At 37.1% G+C, this 22,432-nt stretch overlaps 2 protein-coding genes across 4 annotated transcripts in view; both read right to left on the bottom strand.

The window, feature by feature from the left end:
• Positions 1-16,494, bottom strand: part of dapp1 (dual adaptor of phosphotyrosine and 3-phosphoinositides) — a 36,260-nt gene extending 19,766 nt beyond the window's left edge. Inside the window, exons 1-4 of the mRNA XM_061986891.1 lie at positions 16,388-16,494; positions 12,145-12,267; positions 11,841-11,974; positions 4,589-4,719 (exon numbers count right to left, since the gene is read on the bottom strand). Of these exons, the coding sequence (XP_061842875.1) occupies positions 4,589-4,719; positions 11,841-11,974; positions 12,145-12,267; positions 16,388-16,413 (414 nt within the window). The 5' untranslated portion in view covers positions 16,414-16,494. The remainder of the gene's footprint in view (positions 1-4,588; positions 4,720-11,840; positions 11,975-12,144; positions 12,268-16,387) is intronic.
• A 3,261-nt stretch (positions 16,495-19,755) lies between these two features.
• The window catches only part of atp10d (ATPase phospholipid transporting 10D), a 75,575-nt gene continuing 72,898 nt past the window's right edge, over positions 19,756-22,432 (bottom strand). For all 3 annotated transcript variants that reach the window (XM_061986902.1, XM_061986903.1, XM_061986904.1), the window contains one exon: positions 19,756-22,131. In XM_061986902.1, coding sequence (XP_061842886.1) covers positions 21,948-22,131 — 184 coding nt within the window. In that variant the 3' untranslated portion in view covers positions 19,756-21,947. The remainder of the gene's footprint in view (positions 22,132-22,432) is intronic.

Here is a 22,432-nt window from a genome sequence, read left to right as displayed (position 1 = left end):
TTTTTTGGGCGTGTTTTCATGCATATTTCTACGTCCTCGTTAGCTTTAGCAAACATGCTAACACGTTTAGAAGTCCCGTTTCAAAGATTTTAGTTGGTAAGTTTTACAATATAACTAAAATTAATTTATACTGACTAAACCGTCCCGCGTGGTAAGTTTTTTGGGCGTGTTTTCATGCATATTTCTACGTCCTCGTTAGCTTTAGCAAACATGCTAACAGGTTTAGAAGTCCCGTTTCAAAGATTTTAGTTGGTAAGTTTTACAATATAACTAAAACTAATTCATACTGACTAAACCGTCCCACGTGGTAAGTTTTTTGGGCGTGTTTTCATGCATATTTCTACATCCTCGTTAGCTTTAGCAAACATGCTAACACGTTTAGAAGTCCCGTTTCAAAGATTTTAGTTGGTAAGTTTTACAATATAACTAAAACGAATTCACACTGACTAAACCATCCCATGTTGAAAGTTTTTGGGCGTGTTTTCATACATATTTTTACATCGTCATTAGCTTTAGCATATATGCTAACACGTTTAGAAGTCCCGTTTTGTCTGCTATTCGTCCGTAGTGTTTTGGCTCGAGAGGATTTTAGTTTGTAAGTTTTACAATATAACTAAAACACGTGGGAGGTTTTTGGGTGTGTTTTCATGCATTTTTTCTACGTCGTCGTTAGCTTTAGCAAATATGCTAACGCCTTAAGACGTCCCGTTTCGTCTGCTATTCGACCGTAGTGTTTTATGTTTTACAATATAACTAAAACAAAATCATACTGACTAAACAGTCCCATGTGGGAGGTTTTTGGGCGTGTTTTCATGCATATTTCCACGTCGTCGTTAGCTTTAGCAAATATGCTAATACATTTAGACGTCCTGTTCCGTCTGCTATTCGTCCGTAGTGTTTTATGTTTTACAATATAACTAAAACAAATTCATACGGACTAAACCGTCTCACGTGGTAAGTTTTTTGGGCGTGTTTTCATGCATATTTCTACGTCGTCGTTAGCTTTAGCAAATGTGCTAACGCGTTTAGAAGTCCCGTTTTGTCTGCTATTCGTCCGTAGTGTTTTTGCTCGAGAGGATTTTAGTTTGTAAGTTTTACAATATAACTAAAACACGTGGGAGGTTTTTGGGTGTGTTTTCATGCATATTTCTACGTCGTCGTTAGCTTTAGCAAACATGCTAACGCGTTAAGACGTCCCGTTTCGTCTGCTATTCGTCCGTAGTGTTTTATGTTTTACAATATAACTAAAACAAATTCACACTGACTAAACTGTCCCATGTTGGAAGTTTTTGGGCGTGTTTTAATGCATATTTTTACATCGTCATTAGCTTTAGCAAATATGCTAACACGTTAGAAGTTCCGTTTCGAAGATTTTAGTTGGTAAGTTTTACAATATAACTAAAATTAATTCATACTGACTAAACCGTCCCACGTGGTAAGTTTTTTGGGCGTGTTTTCATGCATATTTCTACGTCCTCGTTCGCTTTAGCAAACATGCTAACACGTTTAGAAGTCCCGTTTCTAAGATTTTAGTTGGTAAGTTTTACAATATAACTAAAACAAAATCATACTGACTAAACGGTCCCACGTGGGAGGTTTTTGGGCGTGTTTTCATGCATATTTTCACGTCGTCGTTAGCTTTAGCATATATGCTAACACGTTTAGAAGTCCCGTTTTGTCTGCTATTCGTCTGTAGTGTTTTGGCTCGAGAGGATTTTAGTTTGTAAGTTTTACAATATAACTAAAACACGTGGGAGGTTTTTGGGTGTGTTTTCATGCATATTTCTACGTCGTCGTTAGCTTTAGCAAATATGCTAAAACGTTTAGACGTCCCGTTTCGAGGATTTTATTTGGTAAGTTTTACAATATAACTAAAACAAATTCACACTGACTAAACCGTCCCATGTGGGAGGTTTTTGGGCGTGTTTTCATGCATATTTCTACGTCGTCGTTAGCTTTAGCAAATATGCTAACACGTTAGAAGTCCCGTTTCGAAGATTTTAGTTGGTAAGTTTTACAATATAACTAAAACAAAATCATACTGACTAAACTGTCCCACGTGGTAAGTTTTTTGGGTGTGTTTTCATGCATATTTCTACGTCCTCGTTAGCTTTAGCAAACATGCTAACACGTTTAGAAGTCCCGTTTCAAAGATTTTAGTTGGTAAGTTTTACAATATAACTAAAACAAAATCATACTGACTAAACGGTCCCATGTGGGAGGTTTTTGGGCGTGTTTTCATGCATATTTTCACGTCCTCGTTAGCTTTAGCAAATATGCTAAAGCATTTAGAAGTCCCGTTTCGTCTGCTATTCGTCCGTAGTGTTTTATGTTTTACAATATAACTAAAACTAATTCATACTGACTAAACCGTCCCACGTGGGAGGTTTTTGGGCGTGTTTTCATGCATATTTTCACGTCGTCGTTAGCTTTAGCAAATATGCTAACACGTTTAGAAGTCCCGTTTCAAAGATTTTAGTTGGTAAGTTTTACAATATAACTAAAACAAAATCATACTGACTAAACAGTCCCATGTGGGAGGTTTTTGGGCGTGTTTTCATGCATATTTCTACGTCGTCGTTAGCTTTAGCAAATAATGCTAACATGTTTAGAAGTCCCGTTTTGAGGATTTTAGTTTGTAAAATTTACAATATAACTAAAACAAAAATCATACTGACTAAACGGTCCCATGTGGGAGGTTTTTGGGCGTGTTTTCATGCATATTTTCACGTCGTCGTTAGCTTTAGCAAATATGCTAACGCGTTTAGACGTCCCGTTTCGAGGATTTTAATTGGTAAGTTTTACAATATAACTAAAACAAATTCACACTGACTAAACGGTCCCATGTGGGAGGTTTTTGGGCGTGTTTTCATGCATATTTTCACGTCGTCGTTAGCTTTAGCAAACATGCTAACACGTTTAGAAGTCCCGTTTTGAGGATTTTAGTTTGTAAAATTTACAATATAACTAAAACAAAAATCATACTGACTAAACGGTCCCATGTGGGAGGTTTTTGGGCGTGTTTTCATGCATATTTTCACGTCGTCGTTAGCTTTAGTAAATATGCTAATACGTTTAGACGTCCCGTTTTGTCTGCTATTCGTCTGTAGTGTTTTGGCTCGGGAGGATTTTAGTTTGTAAGTTTTACAATATAACTAAAACACGTGGGAGGTTTTTGGGTGTGTTTTCATGCATATTTCTACATCGTCGTTAGCTTTAGCAAACATGCTAACGCGTTAAGACGTCCCGTTTCGTCTGCTATTCGTCCGTAGTGTTTTATGTTTTACAATATAACTAAAACAAATTCATACTGACTAAACCGTCCCACGTGGGAGGTTTTTGGGGCGTGTTTTCATGCATATTTCTACGTCCTCGTTAGCTTTAGCAAATATGCTAACACGTTTAGAAGTCCTGTTTCAAAGATTTTAGTTGGTAAGTTTTACAATATAACTAAAACAAATTCATACTGACTAAACCGTCCCATGTGGGAGGTTTTTGGGCTTGTTTTCATGCATATTTCTACGTCGTTGTTAGCTTTAGCAATTATGCTAACACATTAGAAGTCCTGTTTCGAAGATTTTAGTTGGTAAGTTTTACAATATAACTAAAATTAATTCATACTGACTAAACCGTCCCACGTGGTAAGTTTTTTGGGCGTGTTTTCATGCATATTTCTACGTCGTCGTTAGCTTTAGCAAACATGCTAACGCGTTAAGACGTCCCGTTTCGTCTGCTATTCGTCCGTAGTGTTTTATGTTTTACAATATAACTAAAACAAATTCATACTGACTAAACCGTCCCACGTGGGAGGTTTTTGGGCGTGTTTTCATGCATATTTTCACGTCGTCGTTAGCTTTAGCAAATATGCTAACGCGTTTAGACGTCCCATTTCGTCTGCTATTCGTGGGTATTGTTTTATGTTTTACAATATAACTAAAACAAATTCACATTAATAAAATGTCCCACGTGGGAGGTTTTTGGGCATATTTTCAGTCACATTTCTACATCGTCGTTAGCTTTAGCAATTATGCTAACACGTTTAGAAGTCCCGTTTCGAGGATTTTAGTATGTAAAATTTACAATATAACTAAAACAAAAATCATACTGACTAAACAGTCCCACGTGGGAAGTTTTTGGGCGTGCATATTTTCACGTCCTCGTTAGCTTTAGCAAATATGCTAACGCATTTAGAAATCCCGTTTTGTCTGCTATTCGTCCGTAGGGTTTTTGCTCGAGAGGATTTTAGTTTGTAAGTTTTACAATACAACTAAAACAATTCACACCGAGTGTGAATTAGTGTAGTTTGCCAACTATTAGCAGTAGTACTAGTGTACTATTAGTACTAGTGTACTATTAGTACTAGTGTACGGTTAGTACTAGTGTACTATTAGTCCTAGTGAACTGTTAGTACTAGTGTACTATTAGTACTAGTGTACGGTTAGTACTAGTGTACTATTAGTCCTAGTGTACTGTTAGTACTAGTGTACTATTAGTACTAGTGTGTACCTGGGTTCGTCACACCTGCCCGGGTTTGGATCAAGTTAGTCGGGATTACATTTTTTGGCAACAGAAGCAGAAATTGTCCTACCGAGGGTGCGCTGGCTACCAAGTCCTGTTCGGTGCGGCCCGTCTGCAGAGCGGTGTGCACCCGCACCGACTCGTAGATGGACGGCTCTTCCACCCTGCAGGGGTACGGACTCTTCAGCGCCATCAGGGTTCCTGACCACAGTCCACAGAGGAGAAATAATGAATGACACTTTTTGGCAACCACTAAGTGGTCGTTTGGGGTTGTTTCCAACTTTATAAAGGGTGCTTCAACATGTGAACACTACTTTATTATGATGTATGCAATACTCCTCCTTGTCATTTATGCACATATAAGATGTGTGGAAACTGTCAGACTGAGTGGAGAACAGGGAACGTATGGATAACTCTTTGATTAGTGATCAGGAGCAGGTGAGCGAACCAGAGGCAGGTGCAAACAATGAGTGTCTCCAACTAAGACGAGAGATGAACACTAAATGAAGGAGATGTGAGCAAACTATCATGACAATAACGTCACATGATGCCAATCTAGCTGCTATACGGGGATCCTTTCAGAATAAAATGAACAGGAAGTCAGCCTTTCATCAAAGTCAACAAAACAGAGCTCTCATTTACAGCTTGAAAAAGGGCCAAACCACTCGCACAAACAAATGAACATGTGTAAGGGTTCCCCCTTACGACTCTTTAGCGGAAAAAAGTTTTCGAAAAATATACATTTTCTGCCATTTTCGGGTGTTGTTGAGACTCCTGGTGAGGTTTTGAGACATCTCCTACAACTACAGGACCACTATTGTGCTGTTGAAGCAAGACTGTTTTTTTTAGCTTTTGTGTAAGGCTCCCTCTCCCCTTACAACTCTTTAGCGGAAAAAAGTTTTCAAAAAATATACATTTTCTGCCATTTTCGGGTGTTGTTGAGACTCCTGGTGAGGTTTTGAGACATCTCCTACAACTACAAAACCAGTATTGTGCTGCTGAAGTAAGACCGCTCTTAAAATGTTTGTGTCAGGGTCCCCCCTTACGACATTTTAGCGGAAAAATGTTTTTAAAAAATATACATTTTCGGGTGTTGTCGAGGTGTTGTGAGGTATTGAGACATCTCCTACAACTGCAGGACCAGTATTGTGCTGTTGAAGCAAGACAGTTTTTTGCTTTTTTTGTGTGTAAGGGTCTCCCCTTACGACACTTTAGCGGAATTTTTTTTTTTTTAAATATACATTTTCTGCCATTTTCGGGTGTTGTTGAGACTCCTGGTGAGGTATTGAGACATCTCCTACAACTACAAGACCAGTATTATGCTGCTGAAGCAAGACCGCTCTTAAAATGTTTGTGAAAGGGTCCCCCTTTACGACATTTTAGCGGAAAAAAGTTTTCAAAAAATATACATTTTCGGGTGTTGTCGAGGTGTTGTGAGGTATTGAGACATCTCCTACAACTACAGGACCGCTATTGTGCTGTTGAAGCAAGAAAGTTTTTTGCTTTTTTGTGTGTAAGTGTCCCCCCTTACGACTCTTTAGCGGAAAAAAGTTTTTGAAAAATATACATTTTCTGCCATTTTTGGGTGTTGTTGAGACTCCTGATGAGGTTTTGAGACATCTCCTACAACTACAGCACCAGTATTGTGCTGTTGAAGCAAGACTGTTTTTTTTTAGCTTTTGTGTAAGGCTCCCTCTCCCCTTACAACTCTTTAGCGGAAAAAAGTTTTCGAAAAATTTACATTTTCTGCCATTTGCGGGTGTTGTTGAGAATCCTGGTGAGGTTTTGAGACATCTCCTACAACTACAGCACCAGTATTGTGCTGTTGAAGCAAGACTGTTTTTTTTTTTAGCTTTTGTGTAAGGCTCCCTCTCCCCTTACAACTCTTTAGCGGAAAAAAGTTTTCAAAAAATATACATTTTCTGCCATTTTCGGGTGTTGTTGAGACTCCTGGTGAGGTTTTGAGACATCTCCTACAACTACAAGACCAGTATTGTGCTGCTGAAGCAAGACCGCTCTTAAAATGTTTGTGTAAGGGTGCCCCCTTACGACATTTTAGCGGAAAAAAGTTTTCGAAAAATATACATTTTCGGGTGTTGTTGAGACTCCTGGTGAGGTTTTGAGACATCTCCTACAACAGCAGAACCACTATTGTGCTGTTGAAGCAAGACAGTTTTTTGCTTTTTTGTGTGTCCTTACGACTCTTTAGCGGAAAAAAGTTTTTGAAAAATATAAATTTTCTGCCATTTTCGGGTGTTGTTGAGACTCCTGGTGAGGTTTTGAGACATCTCCTACAACTACAAGACCAGTATTGTGCTGCTGAAGTAAGACCGCTTTTAAAATGTTTGTGTAAGGGTCCCCCCTTACGACATTTTAGCGGAAAAAAGTTTTCGAAAAATATACATTTTCTGCCATTTTCGGGTGTTGTTGAGACTCCTGGTGAGGTTTTGAGACATCTCCTACAACTACAAGACCAGTATTGTGCTGCTGAAGCAAGACCGCTTTTAAAATGTTTGTGTAAGGGTGCCCCCTTACGACATTTTAGCGGAAAAAAGTTTTCAAAAAATATACATTTTCTGCCATTTTCGGGTGTTGTCGAGGTGTTGTGAGGTATTGAGACATCTCCTACAACTACAGGACTGCTATTGTGCTGTTGAAGCAAGAAAGATTTTTGCTTTTTTGTGTAAGTGTCCCCCCTTACGACTCTTTAGCGGATAAAAGTTTTTGAAAAATATGCATTTTCTGTCATTTTCGGGTGTTGTTGAGACTCCTGATGAGGTTTTGAGACATCTCCTACAACTACAGGACCACTATTGTGCTGTTGAAGCAAGACTGTTTTTTTTAGCTTTTGTGTAAGGCTCCCTCTCCCCTTACAACTCTTTTTAGCGGAAAAAAGTAAAAAAAAAAAAAAAAAAATTCTGCCATTTTCGGGTGTTGTTGAGACTCCTGGTGAGGTATTGAGACATCTCCTACAACTACAGCACCAGTTTTGTGCTGTTGAAGCAAGACTGTTTTGTTTTTTTTAGCTTTTGTGTAAGGCTCCCTCTCCCCTTACAACTCTTTAGCGGAAAAAAGTTTTCAAAAAATATAAATTTTCTGCTATTTTCGGGTGTTGTTGAGACTCCTGGTGAGGTTTTGAGACATCTCCTACAACTACAGCACCAGTATTGTGCTGTTGAAGCAAGACTGTTTTTTTTTTTTTTTTTAGCCTTTGTGTAAGGCTCCCTCTCCCCTTACAACTCTTTAGCGGAAAAAAGTTTCTGAAAAATATACATTTTCTGCCATTTTCGGGTGTTGTTGAGACTCCTGGTGAGGTTTTGAGACATCTCCTACAACTACAAGACCAGTATTGTGCTGCTGAAGTAAGACCGCTTTTAAAATGTTTGTGTAAGGGTCCCCCCTTATGACATTTTAGCGGAAAAAAGTTTTCGAAAAATATACATTTTCGGGTGTTGTTGAGACTCCTGGTGAGGTTTTGAGACATCTCCTACAACAGCAGAACCACTATTGTGCTGTTGAAGCAAGACAGTTTTTTGCTTTTTTGTGTGTCCTTACGACTCTTTAGCGGAAAAAAGTTTTTGAAAAATAAAAATTTTCTGCCATTTTTGGGTGTTGTTGAGACTCCTGGTGAGGTTTTGAGACATCTCCTACAACCACAGGACCACTATTGTGCTGTTGAAGCAAGACTGTTTTTTTTTAGCTTTTGTGTAAGGCTCCCTCTCCCCTTACAACTCTTTAGCGGAAAAAAGTTTTCGAAAAATATACATTTTCTGCCATTTTCGGGTGTTGTTGAGACTCCTGGTGAGGTTTTGAGACATCTCCTACAACTACAAGACCAGTATTGTGCTGCTGAAGCAAGACCGCTCTTAAAATGTTTGTGTAAGGGTCCCCCCTTACGACATTTTAGCGGAAAAAAGTTTTCGAAAAATATACGTTTTCGGGTGTTGTCGAGGTGTTGTGACACTTTAGCGGAATTTTTTTTTTTTAAATATACATTTTCTGCCATTTTCGGGTGTTGTTGAGACTCCTGGTGAGGTTTTGAGACATCTCCTACAACTACAAGACCAGTATTGTGCTGCTGAAGTAAGACCGCTTTTAAAATGTTTGTGTAAGGGTCCCCCCTTACGACATTTTAGCGGAAAAAAGTTTTCGAAAAATATACATTTTCTGCCATTTTCGGGTGTTGTTGAGACTCCTGGTGAGGTTTTGAGACATCTCCTACAACTACAAGACCAGTATTGTGCTGCTGAAGCAAGACCGCTCTTAAAATGTTTGTGTAAGGGTGCCCCCTTACGACATTTTAGCGGAAAAAAGTTTTCGAAAAATATACATTTTCGGGTGTTGTTGAGACTCCTGGTGAGGTTTTGAGACATCTCCTACAACAGCAGGACCACTATTGTGCTGTTGAAGCAAGACAGTTTTTTGCTTTTTTGTGTGTAAGTGTCCCCCCTTACGACTCTTTAGCGGAAAAAAGTTTTTGAAAAATATGCATTTTCTGCCATTTCCGGGTGTTGTTGAGACTCCTGATGAGGTATTGAGACATCTCCTACAACTACAAGACCAGTATTGTGCTGCTGAAGCAAGTCCGGTCTTAAAAATTTTTGCGTAAGGGCTAATCTTTACTAATTTGTAAGCTGGCGCTAGAAGCCAATTTTTACAAGTGTTTCCTGGAACACCAAAATACAATTTTGTTTGCCATACCTAAAGCACCTTCAAAATTTGGGGTCTTTTCGTATGTGTTAAGGTCCTCAAACAGGCGCCGAAACACGGAGAAAAATAACAACGAATTAGACGTGTTCAGCGATTTTGGTGTTGATATGTGAAACTGGTGGAAAGGGAATTTTTTTTACTCATTTTTAAAATGGCGCTAAAAGACAATAAAAAAAATCAATCTTAGGCCATACCTAAAGCACTTTCAAAATTTGGTGACTTTTCGTACATGTTAAGGTCCTCAAAAAGGCGTCAAAACACGGAGAAAAATAACAACAAATTAGACGTGTTCAGCAATTTTGGTGGGAGGAGCTAATTTTTACTAATTTTTAGGGTTGGTGCTAAAAGCCAATTTAAAAAATTCATTTTCGGGACCAAAAAAAATAACATCTTTTGCCATACCTAAAGTGCCTGCAACATTTGGAGACTTTTCGTACATGTTAAGGTCCTCAAAAAGGTGCCAAAACACGGAGAAAAATATAACTAAAGAGACGCGTTCAGCAATTTTGGTGTTGAATTGTTAAACTGGTGGGAGGAGCTAATTTTTACTCATTTTTAATGTTGGCACTAATTACCAATTTAAAAAAAAAATTCCGTACCAAAAAAATAAAAAAATTTCAACATTTAATGACTTTTCGTACAAGTTAAGGTCCTCAAAAATGCGCCGAAACACGGAGAAAAATGTGAAACTGGTGGAATGGGAAAATGTTTTACTCATTTTTAAAGTGGCGCTAAAATCAAAAAAAAAAAAAAAAATTCAATATTTTGCCATACCTAAAGCACCTTCAAAATTTGGTGACTTTTCGTACAAGTTAAGGTCCTCAAAAAGGCGCCGAAACACGGACAAAAATAACAACAAATTAGACGTGTTTAGCAATTATGGTGGGAGGAGCTAATTTTTACTCATTTTTAGGGGTTGGTGCTAAAAGCCAATTTAAAAAAGTTATTTTCGGGACCAAAAAAAATAACATCTTTTGCCATACCTAAAGTGCCTGCAACATTTGGTGACTTTTCGTACATGTTAAAGTCCTCCAAAAGGCACTGAAACACGGACAAAAATAACAACAAATTAGACGTGTTCAGCAATTTTGGTGTTGATATGTGAAACTGGTGCAAAGGGAAAATGTTTTACTCATTTTTAAAGTGGTGCTAAAATCCAATAAAAACATTTTTTTAATATTTTGCCATACCTAAAGCACCTTCAAAATTTTGTGACTTTTCGTACATGTTAAGGTCCTCAAAAAGGCGCCGAAACACGGACAAAAATAACAACAAATTAGACGTGTTTAGCAATTATGGTGGGAGGAGCTAATTTTTACTCATTTTTAGGGGTTGGTGCTAAAAGCCAATTTTAAAAATTAATTTTCGGGACCAAAAAAAAAAACATCTTTTGCCATACCTAAAGCGCCTGCAACATTTGGTGACTTTTCGTACAAGTTAAGGTCCTCAAAAAGGTGCCGAAACACGGAGAAAAATATAACTAAAGAGACGTGTTCAGCAATTTTGGTGTTGATTTGTTAAACTGGTGGGAGGAGCTAATTTTTACTCATTTTTAAGGTGGCGCTAAAAGGCCAATTTTAAAAATTAGTTTTCGGGACCCCAAAAATACAATTTTGTTTGCCATACCTAAAATTCCACCTTCAAAATTTTGTGACTTTTCGTACATGTTAAGGTCCTCAAAAGGTGTCAAAACACGAAGAAAAATAGTAACAAATTAGACATGTTCAGAAATGTTTATGTTGATATGTGAAACTGGTGGGAGGGGCTAATTTTTTACTCATTTTTAATGTTGGCACTAAAAAACAATTACAAATTTTTTTTTTCGTACCAAAAAAATATATATTTGGCCATACCTAAAGCACCTTCAAAATTTTGTGACTTTTCGTACAAGTTAAGGTCCTCAAAAAGGTGCCGAAACACGGAGGAAAATAACAACAAATTAGACGTGTTCAGCAATTTTGGTGTTGATATGTGAAACTGGTGGAAAGGGAAAATGTTTTACTCATTTTTAAAGTGGCGCTAAAAGCCAATTTAAAAAAAAATTCAATCTTTTGTCGTACTTAAAGCATTTTCACCATTTGGTGACTTTTCGTACATGTTAAGGTCCTCAAAAAGGTGCCGAAACACGGAGAAAAATAACAACAAATTAGACGTGTTCAGGGATTTGTATGTCAATATGTGAAACTGGTGGAAAGGGAAAATGTTTTACTCATTTTTAAAGTGGTACTAAAAGCCAATTTTTTAGAAATTAGTTTTCGGGACCAAAAATATTTATATAAATATAATATTTTGCCATACCTAAAGTGCCTGCAACATTTGGAGACTTTTCGTACATGTTAAGGTCCTCAAAAAGGCGCCAAAACACGGACAAAAATAACAACAAATTAGACGTGTTCAGCGATTTTGGTGTTGATATGTGAAACTGGTGGAAAGGGAAAATGTTTTACTCATTTTTTAAGTAGTGCTAAAATCCAATAAAAAAATTTTTTTTAAATATTTTGCCATACCTAAAGCACTTTCAAAATTTGGTGACTTTTCGTACATGTTAAAGTCCTCCAAAAGTCGTAAATAAATAAAAATAATAAAGTAGCCTAACAAATGATCATATTTACCAGTTTCACTTCCCACCAGCGGCTGGTTGGCAAAGTGGTCGATGAAGTTCTCAAGCGTTGCAAAGGTAGTGAAGCCGAAGACGTAGGTGTGGTCTCTGCGCCTCACCTGGTAATGCTTCACCGAGTCCTTCGCCCTGCCGGAACATTCTTGGAGAATAACTCACGTCACTTTGACTAGACCTAATACTTGATGGAGGAGGAGGGCGACCTTCGGTCTTAGCAGCCAGGACCACATACCACTTCTTCCACATACCACTTCTTCCACATACCACTTCTTCACTTGGTGACGGAGACAAGGACTTACCTGACGGACAAAGCAAAATGTCCTGGACCTTCATTGCTGTTCCTCAGCAGGTAACTTCCATCACCTCCGTTGGACAACAGGAGAGCCTCGGCAGCGTGACGGGACAGTTCTGAATGGTACCACCTTCAGTAAAGTAAGGACAGTTCTGAATGGTACCACCTTCAGTAAAGTAAGGACAGTTCTGAATGGTACCACCTTCAGTAAAGTAAGGACAGTTCTGAATGGTACCACCTTCAGTAAAGTAAGGACAGGTCTGAATGGTACCACCTTCAGGAAAGTAAGGACAGGTCTGAATGGTACCACCTTCAGTAAAGTAAGGACAGTTCTGAATGGTACCACCTTCAGTAAAGTAAGGACAGTTCTGAATGGTACCACTTTAAGTAAAGTAAGGACAGTTCTGAATGGTACCACCTTCAGTAAGAGTAAGGACAGGTCTGAATGGTACCACCTTCAGTAAAGTAAGGACAGTTCTGAATGGTACCACCTTCAGGAAAGTAAGGACAGTTCTGAATGGTACCACCTTCAGGAAAGTAAGGACAGTTCTGAATGGTACCACCTTCAGTAAAGTAAGGACAGTTCTGAATGGTACCACCTTCAGTAAAGTAAATGGTACCACCTTCAGTAAAGTAAGGACAGGTCTGAATGGTACCACCTTCAGAAAAGTAAGGACAGTTCTGAATGGTACCACCTTCAGTAAAGTAAGGACAGGTCTGAATGGTACCAACTTCAGTAAAGTAAGGACAGGTCTGAATGGTACCACCTTCAGTAAAGTAAGGACAGTTCTGAATGGTACCACCTTCAGTAAAGTAAGGACAGGTCTGAATGGTACCACCTTCAGTAAAGTAAGGACAGTTCTGAATGGTACCACCTTCAGTAAAGTAAGGACAGTTCTGAATGGTACCACCTTCAATAAAGTAAGGACAGGTCTGAATGGTACCACCTTCAGTAAAGTAAGGACAGTTCTGAATGGTACCACCTTCAGTAAAGTAAGGACAGGTCTGAATGGTACCACCTTCAGTAAAGTAAGGACAGTTCTGAATGGTACCACCTTCAGTAAAGTAAGGACAGTTCTGAATGGTACCACCTTCAGTAAAGTAAGGACAGGTCTGAATGGTACCACCTTCAGTAAAGTAAGGACAGGTCTGAATGGTACCACCTTCAGTAAAGTAAGGACAGGTCTGAATGGTACCACCTTCAGGAAAGTAAGGACAGGTCTGAATGGTACCACCTTCAATAAAGTAAGGACAGTTCTGAATGGTACCACCTTCAATAAAGTAAGGACAGGTCTGAATGGCACCACCTTCAGTAAAGTAAGGACAGTTCTGAATGGTACCACCTTCAGTAAGAGTAAGGACAGTTCTGAATGGTACCACCTTCAGTAAAGTAAGGACAGTTCTGAATGGTACCACCTTCAGTAAAGTAAGGACAGTTCTGAATGGTACCACCTTCAGTAAAGTAAGGACAGTTCTGAATGGTACCACCTTCAGTAAAGTAAATGGTACCACCTTCAGTAAAGTAAGGACAGTTCTGAATGGTACCACCTTCAGTAAATTAAGGACAGTTCTGAATGGTACCACCTTCAGGAAAGTAAGGACAGTTCTGAATGGTACCACCTTCAGGAAAGTAAGGACAGGTCTGAATGGTACCACCTTCAGGAAAGTAAGGACAGGTCTGAATGGTACCACCTTCAGTAAAGTAAGGACAGTTCTGAATGGTACCACCTTCAGTAAGAGCAAGGACAGTTCTGAATGGTACCACCTTCAGTAATCTACACTGTGTACCATGGAATGCGCCTCGCCGTAGAAGTGTCCGTTTTTCAGATCTGGACAGTCACGGGAGGGGCCGTATCAGGACCCGAAGTCTCCAAGAAGATAAGGTGGACGAGCAGAGAAGGGGGCAAACCTGACACCGCTCCAAGCACATGTTGTTTGAACTGTTTATGACCCAGTGCTGGGCTGCTGCATAATGTGACCCCTCCCCTTAGAAGCAGCGTCAGCTATGTAATCAGGGAATGGCCAAATACATAAATGGGGGGCGTGGGGTGACCAGGTACGAGGGTGCAGTGCCATGCGCTCTCCTCATGAGCTAAATTTTTTATTTTTTTATTTGATTTATTTATTGCCAGAGCAGGAGGGGATAGAAAGAGGAAAAAAAGGAAGACAGAGGGGGAAATTGTGGGGACAAGAAGGGGATTAGACAGAGACAAAAACAACAACAGCAAACACAACAACAATAGAGCAACATCAGCGAATACGACATGTACAAATATGATGGTAAAAGTGATAGCAAATAAGCAGTTAGCGAAAAGAAAATATAATACAGAAATGTCAATGAGGCGGATAAGCAGAGAAGGGGCAAACCTGACACCGCTCCAAGCACATTTTGTTTGAACTGTTCATGACCCAGTGCTGGGCTGACTGCATAATGTGACCCCTCCCCTTAGAAGCAGCTTCAGTCCAGCTTCTCAGGCAAATCATATAGTAGATGTAGATGCCCATATCGACTGTTCACATTTACTTTACAAAAAAGAAGTGTAGGATACTTCTCTTGTTGCCTTATTTGTATTTGACTTTATTAAATGTATTTATATGATCATTTGGTGCAGCCGGGCCGGAGCAGGAGGGGATAGAAAGAGGAAAAAAAGGAAGACAGAGGGGGAAATTGTGGGGACAAGAGGGGGATTAAACAGAGACAAAAACAACAACAATAGAGCAACATCAGCAAATAGGACATGTACAAATATGATGGTGAAAGTGATAGCAAATAAGCAGTTAGCGAAAATAAAAAATAATACAGAAATTTCAATGAGGCGGATGAGCAGAGAAGGGGCAAACCTGACACCGCTCCAAGCACATTTTGTTTGAACTGTTTATGACCCAGTGCTGGGCTGACTGCATAATGTGACCCCTCCCCTTAGAAGCAGCTTCAGCTATGTAATCAGGGAATGGCCAAATAAATAAATGCGGACGTGGGGTGACCCAGTGCTGGGCTGCTGCATAATGTGACCCCTCCCCTTAGAAGCAGCTTCAGCTATGTAATCAGGGAATGGCCAAATAAATGGGGGCGTGGGGTGACCAGGTACGAGGGTGCAGTGCCATGCGCTCTCCTCATGAGCTAAATTTTTTTTACAAAAAAGAAGTGTAGGATACTTCTCTTGTTGCCTTATTTGTATTTGACTTTATTAAATGTATTTATATTATCATTTGGTGCAGCCGGGCCGGAGCAGGAGGGGATAGAAAGAGGAACAAAAGGAAGACAGAGGGGGAAATTGTGGGGACAAGAGGGGGATTAAACAGAGACAAAAACAACAACAGCAAACACAACAACAATAGAGCAACATCAGCAAATACGACATGTACAAATATGATGGTAAAAGTGATAGCAAATAAGCAGCTAGCGAAAATAAAAAATAATACAGAAATTTCAATGAGGCGGATAAGCAGAGAAGGGGCAAACCTGACACCGCTCCAAGCACATTTTGTTTGAACTGTTCATGACCCAGTGCTGGGCTGACTGCATAATGTGACCCCTCCCCTGAGAAGCAGCTTCAGCTATGTAATCAGGGAATGGCCAAATAGATAAATGCGGACGTGGGGTGACCAAGTACGAGGGTGCAGTGCCATGCGCTCTCCTCATGAGCTAAATTTTTTTTTTTTTTATTTGATTTATTTATTGCCAGAGCAGGAGGGGATAGAAAGAGGGAAAAAAGGAAGACAGAGGGGGAAATTGTGGGGACAAGAGGGGGATTAGACAGAGACGAAAACAACAACAACAACAACAATAGAGCAACATCAGCAAATACGACATGTACAAATATGATGGTGAAAGTGAGAGCAAATAAGCAGTTAGCGAAAAGAAAATATAATACAGAAATTTCAATGAGGCGGATAAGCAGAGAGGGGGCAAACCTGACACCGCTCCAAGCACATTTTGTTTGACCTGTTTGTGACCCCTCCCCTGAGAAGCAGCTTCAGCTATGTAATCAGGGAATGGCCAAATAAATAAATGGGGGGCGTGGGGTGACCAAGTACGAGGGTGCAGCTCCTCATGAGCTAAATTGAATTCGGTCCCTGTTCGATTCCTTGCTTCTTGTCCTGTTTAAAAGACAAGTCGGGTGCTTGAACCTGACACTGACCGTCATTTCTTTACCTTCGCTTTGACCCCGACCCCTGATTTAAAAACTGCCTCTTTTTCCCCCCCCCCGCTTTAAACGGCCGGAAGGTGAGAATCCCCAGAAACTTACCCCAAAGTCTCCAGCTCATCGATCATGTCCTCGGGAAGATGCACGAGCGGAGAAGGTGGACTCACGGAGACGACTGCTGTTGTGTGCAGCGAGCGTGCAAAAAGGGGAAGTGAAAGCAGAGTGGCACGCCTGACAGGAAGTAGATCTGCAGACTTGGAAGTCTCAGGCCAGAACGAGCACACGTTCAAAACTGCTCTTTTTTTTAATTTTATTTTTTTTACAAAAAGTCTTATTTTGTATAATTTGGAGAACCAGACCGGGATTTCATTTGGGTGTATTAATTGTGTGAGTCATTGCAGAACTCTGCTGGCTTTAAGACCATGGAGTCAAAGGTCAGTCAAAATATAGTAAAAATTTATTTAGTTTTTTTTTTTTAAATTAATAAATATATGTATATATATATATATATATATATATATATATATATATATATATATATATATATATATATATATATATATATATATATATATATATATATATATACATCCTGAAAATATGCAAACAAAACTGTGTTTGGATAATTGATACTTCAAACTTGCATAAATAAATATTAAGGAATATAACATAACTTGGCTTCTGAGAGTTTCAAAATGTAATGAATAAAATGCTAAAGTTGTTGATAAACAAGCAATTATTTTAATAATTAAATATGCTCATTTTAAATGAATTATTATGATCATTTAAAATTAATTATTTCAAATATGTTTATTTTAATGTATAATTCTAATGCCTGGATGTAATAAGGAGTCAGAAAAAATACAATTAATTTTGACGTTTTTAGCAAAATATAGTAAAAATGTATTTAGTTTTTTTTTTTTTTTAATTAATAAATATATGTATGTATATATATATATATATATATATGTATATATATATATATATATATATATCCTGAAAATATGCAAACAAAACTGTGTTTGGATAATTGATACTTCAAACATGCATAAATAAATATTAAGGAATATAACATAACTTGGCTTCTGAGAGCTTCAAAATGTAATGAATAAAATGCTAAAGTTGTTGATAAACAAGCAATTATTTTAATAATTAAATATGGTCATTTTAAATGAATTATTATGATCATTTAAAATTAATTATTTCAAATATGTTTATTTTAATGTATAATTCTATGGCTGGATGTAATAAGGAGTCAGAAAAAATACAAACAAAAATACAATTAATTTTGATGTTTTTAGCAAAATATAGTAAAAATGTATTTAGTTTTTTTTATTTTTATTAATAAATATATATATATATATATATATATATATATATATATATATATATATATATATATATATATATATATATATATATATATATATATATATATATATATATCCTGAAAATATGCAAACAAAACTGTGTTTAGATAATTGATACTTCAAACTTGCATAAATAAATATTAAGGAATATAACATAACTTGGCTTCTGAGAGCTTCAAAATGTAATGAATAAAATGCTAAAGTTGTTGATAAACAAGCAATTATTTTAATAATTAAATATGGTCATTTTAAATGAATTATTATGATCATTTAAAATTAATTATTTCAAATATGTTTATTTTAATGTATAATTCTAATGCCTGGATGTAATAAGGAGTCAGAAAAAATACAAATAAAAATACAATTAATTTTGATGTTTTTAGCAAAATATAGTAAAAATGTATTTCGTTTTTTTTTTTTTAATTTATTAATAAATATATGTATATATATATATATATATATATATATATATATATATATATATATATATATATATATCCTGAAAATATGCAAACAAAACTGTGTTTAGATAAGTGATACTTCAAACTTGCATAAATAAATATTAAGGAATATAACATAACTTGGCTTCTGAGAGCTTCAAAATGTAATGAATAAAATGCTAAAGTTGTTGATAAACAAGCAATTATTTTAATAATTAAATATGGTCATTTTAAATGAATTATTATGATCATTTAAAATTAATTATTTCAAATATGTTTATTTTAATGTATAATTCTAATGCCTGGATGTAATAAGGAGTCAGAAAAAAATACAAATAAAAATACAATTAATTTTGATGTTTTTAGCAAAATATAGTAAAAATATATTTAGTTTATTTTTTTTTAAATTAATAAATATATGTATATATATATATATATATATATATATATATATATATCCTGAAAATATGCAAACAAAACTGTGTTTAGATAATTGATACTTCAAACTTGCATAAATAAATATTAAGGAATATAACATAACTTGGCTTCTGAGAGCTTCAAAATGTAATGAATAAAATGCTAAAGTTGTTGATAAACAAGCAATTATTTTAATAATTAAATATGGTCATTTTAAATGAATTATTATGATCATTTAAAATTAATTATTTCAAATATGTTTATTTTAATGTATAATTCTAATGGCTGGATGTAATAAGGAGTCAGAAAAAATGCAAATAAAAATACAATTAATTTTGATGTTTTTAGCAAAATATAGTAAAAATGTATTTAGTTTTTTTTTAAATTTATTAATAAATATATGTATATATATATATATATATATATATATATATATATATATATATATATATATCCTGAAAATATGCAAACAAAACTGTGTTTAGACAATTGATACTTCAAACTTGCATAAATAAATATTAAGGAATATAACATAACTTGGCTTCTGAGAGCTTCAAAATGTAATGAATAAAATGCTAAAGTTGTTGATAAACAAGCAATTATTTTAATAATTAAATATGGTCATTTTAAATGAATTATTATGATCATTTAAAATTAATTATTTCAAATATGTTTATTTCAATGTATAATTCTATGGCTGGATGTAATACGGAGTCAGAAAAAATACAAATAAAAATACAATTAATTTTGATGTTTTTAGCAAAATATAGTAAAAATGTATTTAGTTTTTTTTTTTTTTAATTAATAAATATATGTATGTATATATATATATATATATATATATATATATATATATATATATATATCCTGAAAATATGCAAACAAAACTGTGTTTAGATAATTGATACTTCAAACTTGCATAAATAAATATTAAGGAATATAACATAACTTGGCTTCCGAGAGTTTCAAAATGTAATGAATAAAATGCTAAAGTTGTTGATAAACAAGCAATTATTTTAATAATTAAATATGGTCATTTTAAATGAATTATTATGATCATTTAAAATTAATTATTTCAAATATATTTATTTTAATGTATAATTCTAATGCCTGGATGTAGTAAGGAGTCAGAAAAAATACAAATAAAAATACAATTAATTTTGATGTTTTTAGCAAAATATAGTAAAAATCTATTTCGTTTTTTTAGTTTTTTTAATTAATAAATATATTTATTTGTAGGTAAGATAAACATAATAATACAATTTATCTCTAGTCTGGATGATTTAGTTCTTGTCACCCAGTTGTCCTCACTCAGGTCCGCATGGAGCTGGAGGGGGCGTGGCCTCCGGCTGAAAATCGGGAGATTTTCGGGAGGAATATTTGGTCCCGGGAAGTTTTCGGGAGAGGCGCTGAATTTCGGGGAGTCTCCCGGAAAATTTGGGAGGGTTGGCAAGTATGGTCACGGGAGAAAATGAGTTATCGGTCTGAATCAAGTCAGTGACAAAAACAAACATTTTGACATGGTCGCTTGTAAAAAACACGTTTTTTTTTTTACTTCAGTACATCCTCTTAAAAGTTTACAAATAAAAGTTACACTTCCTGAGTGTCACATGCCAGCTTCTGATGGAGAAAATGTGCCTCAATATGCAAAGTAGACACACCAAACATGATGTCCAGCCAGGCCCCGGCCCTTACCAATCTGGCGCCCTAGGCAAGATTTTAGGTGGCGCCCCCCCCACATCGGCAGTGAAGTGTATATACTCACAAGAAACCGAATAGCTTTGTCTTTGACCTTTTTTTTTTTACTTACAACTATACCTAATATATAAAGGGGTGGAAAAGTGACTATTACCTGCAGGGCAAACATTAGCTAACCAGAAGGCAATAACAATGTAAACAAAAAACACCTGCTTAAAAGATCTAATACAAATGTCCCTGAGGAATGTAAGGTGGGAGTACTGTAATTACCTAACGTTACATTATTATTTTCCATAACAATTTAGCCCCATCCAACAATATTAACCCGACGTTAAAACAAAACTAGCTATTTATTGATTAGCAATTGCCGAATCATGTGACATTAGCTTAATGCTAAAAAGCCAGCTACTATCACATTCTGTAACAGACAAATAATGTCATGTAGGCTAACGTTACCTACCTGCTACCTCTGTCTTTTTCTCGTTTCTCCTCCTCTTCTTTTCTCTTTTTTCTTCCCTGGGCACCTGACAGTTTTGACATCTTGTGTTGATTTTTTGATGTGGTGACGTCCACAAAGAGTCATGATACGGGAAGGGAGGGGGCGCACCGTGCGGGGGGAGGGGGGGGGGGGGGCGTAATGTTGTAACAAATAATATTTCTATTAAATAGGCTTTACTTTGCATTTTAATTAACGTGGGATTATTTTTTGTATTTAGAAATAATAGTACCAACTTTTTTTTTTTTTTTTCTACAACATTTGTGGAACTGGCGTGGCGCCCCCTGATGGACGGCGCCCTTAGCATTTGCCTATACGGCCTATGCCACGGGCCGGCCCTGTGTCCAGCAATGCACAGAAACAAGCATTCTGGAGTGTAACATCCCAGACCTGCTGCGATGAGGTGGCGACTTGTCCAGGGTCTACCCTGCCTTCTGCCCCAATGCAGCTGAGATAGGCGCCAGCACCCCCCCGCCACCCCGAAGGGGCCAAGCGGTAGAAAATGGATGGATGGATGGATGGATCCCAGACCTGACAGCATTTTGGAGTGTAACATCTCAGACCTGAGAGCTAAAGTCCTGGAATGTTTCCAGGACTTTAGATAGAAATACAGCCGTCAACTCCAACAATTCACTTAAGTGTTACTGTTGGAATAATTGTTTGTAAGTTATCACAAAAGAAACGTTGTATTATGAATGCTGTCTTTCGAGGCCTAACAAGAGGAAGAACGCCACTGTGATTTCGACACGGACAGATGGCGGGATCTGCTCAACTTCCAGAGGAACTCTCTTTGAAGTGTTAAACGAACTCTCTCTGAAATATTTCACAAACTCTCTTCCGACTATTTTTGTAACCGAGGTCAACGCTATTTACGACCCGCTGCCCTCTTAAAGTTGCTGTGGTCAGGAGACGGGAGGGGTTATCCATTGTCCTCCAGCTGGATCCAGGAAGAGCCCAAGTCCGAGAAATCCTCTTCTTGGACTTCAAAGCGACCGAAAAACAATGACTGTTTTACATACTTCCCATTCCTGCTGTGACATGTGTTGGTGCGTGAACGTTGAACATCTGAATAAACGAGGAGACGAAAACCTTCTCGGTCAGAGCGTGGTGCAGGACTGTACAGAGAGTGCAGTGGCCATGTCTCTCCTCAATATAGAATTCTGTCTCTGTTTGATTCCTTGCCTTTTGTCTTGTTTAATAGATGTCCTCAGTGCACCTTTTCATTTGAACTTGTCAAAAGGTCAGAAGATGACGGACTCTGTGCTGTGCTCCAGGGTGTGCTGGTCTTCACACTCCGGCATGGAGAGGTTCAAGCTCCGGCACCACATTCTTCTGTGGCCCTTCTGAGCTTCTACTTTGTCCCAGTAAGTCGCTTGCCTTGGAGGGGACAAGTGCATGGTGTTGTAGAGGGCCCGGACCAGGAGCCTGCGGAGAAAGAAGACCAGCCTTGTCAGTGTAAGACTGAATTATTCAATGCAAGACTAAATAGTCAATGGAAACATTAAGTACCACCATAATGACAACATTAAATACAGTAGTGTAGTAGACCTAAGTATTCATTAAGTACCACCATAATGACAACATTAAAATACAGTAGTGTAGTAGACCTAAGTATTCGTTAAGTTATCCCGTTAATGTGGAGGAAATTCCAGGAAAACCAGGACTTTTGGGAAAAGAAAACCTGTTTTGTGTTCCATTTATGGTAAGAGTAGTGTGGGTGGATGGT

Source organism: Nerophis lumbriciformis, linkage group LG26, assembly GCF_033978685.3.
Source record: "Nerophis lumbriciformis linkage group LG26, RoL_Nlum_v2.1, whole genome shotgun sequence".
Lineage (NCBI taxonomy): Eukaryota > Metazoa > Chordata > Actinopteri > Syngnathiformes > Syngnathidae > Nerophis > Nerophis lumbriciformis.
Note: the sequence above shows the minus strand (reverse complement) of the source record. Positions and strands in the feature narration are given on the sequence as shown.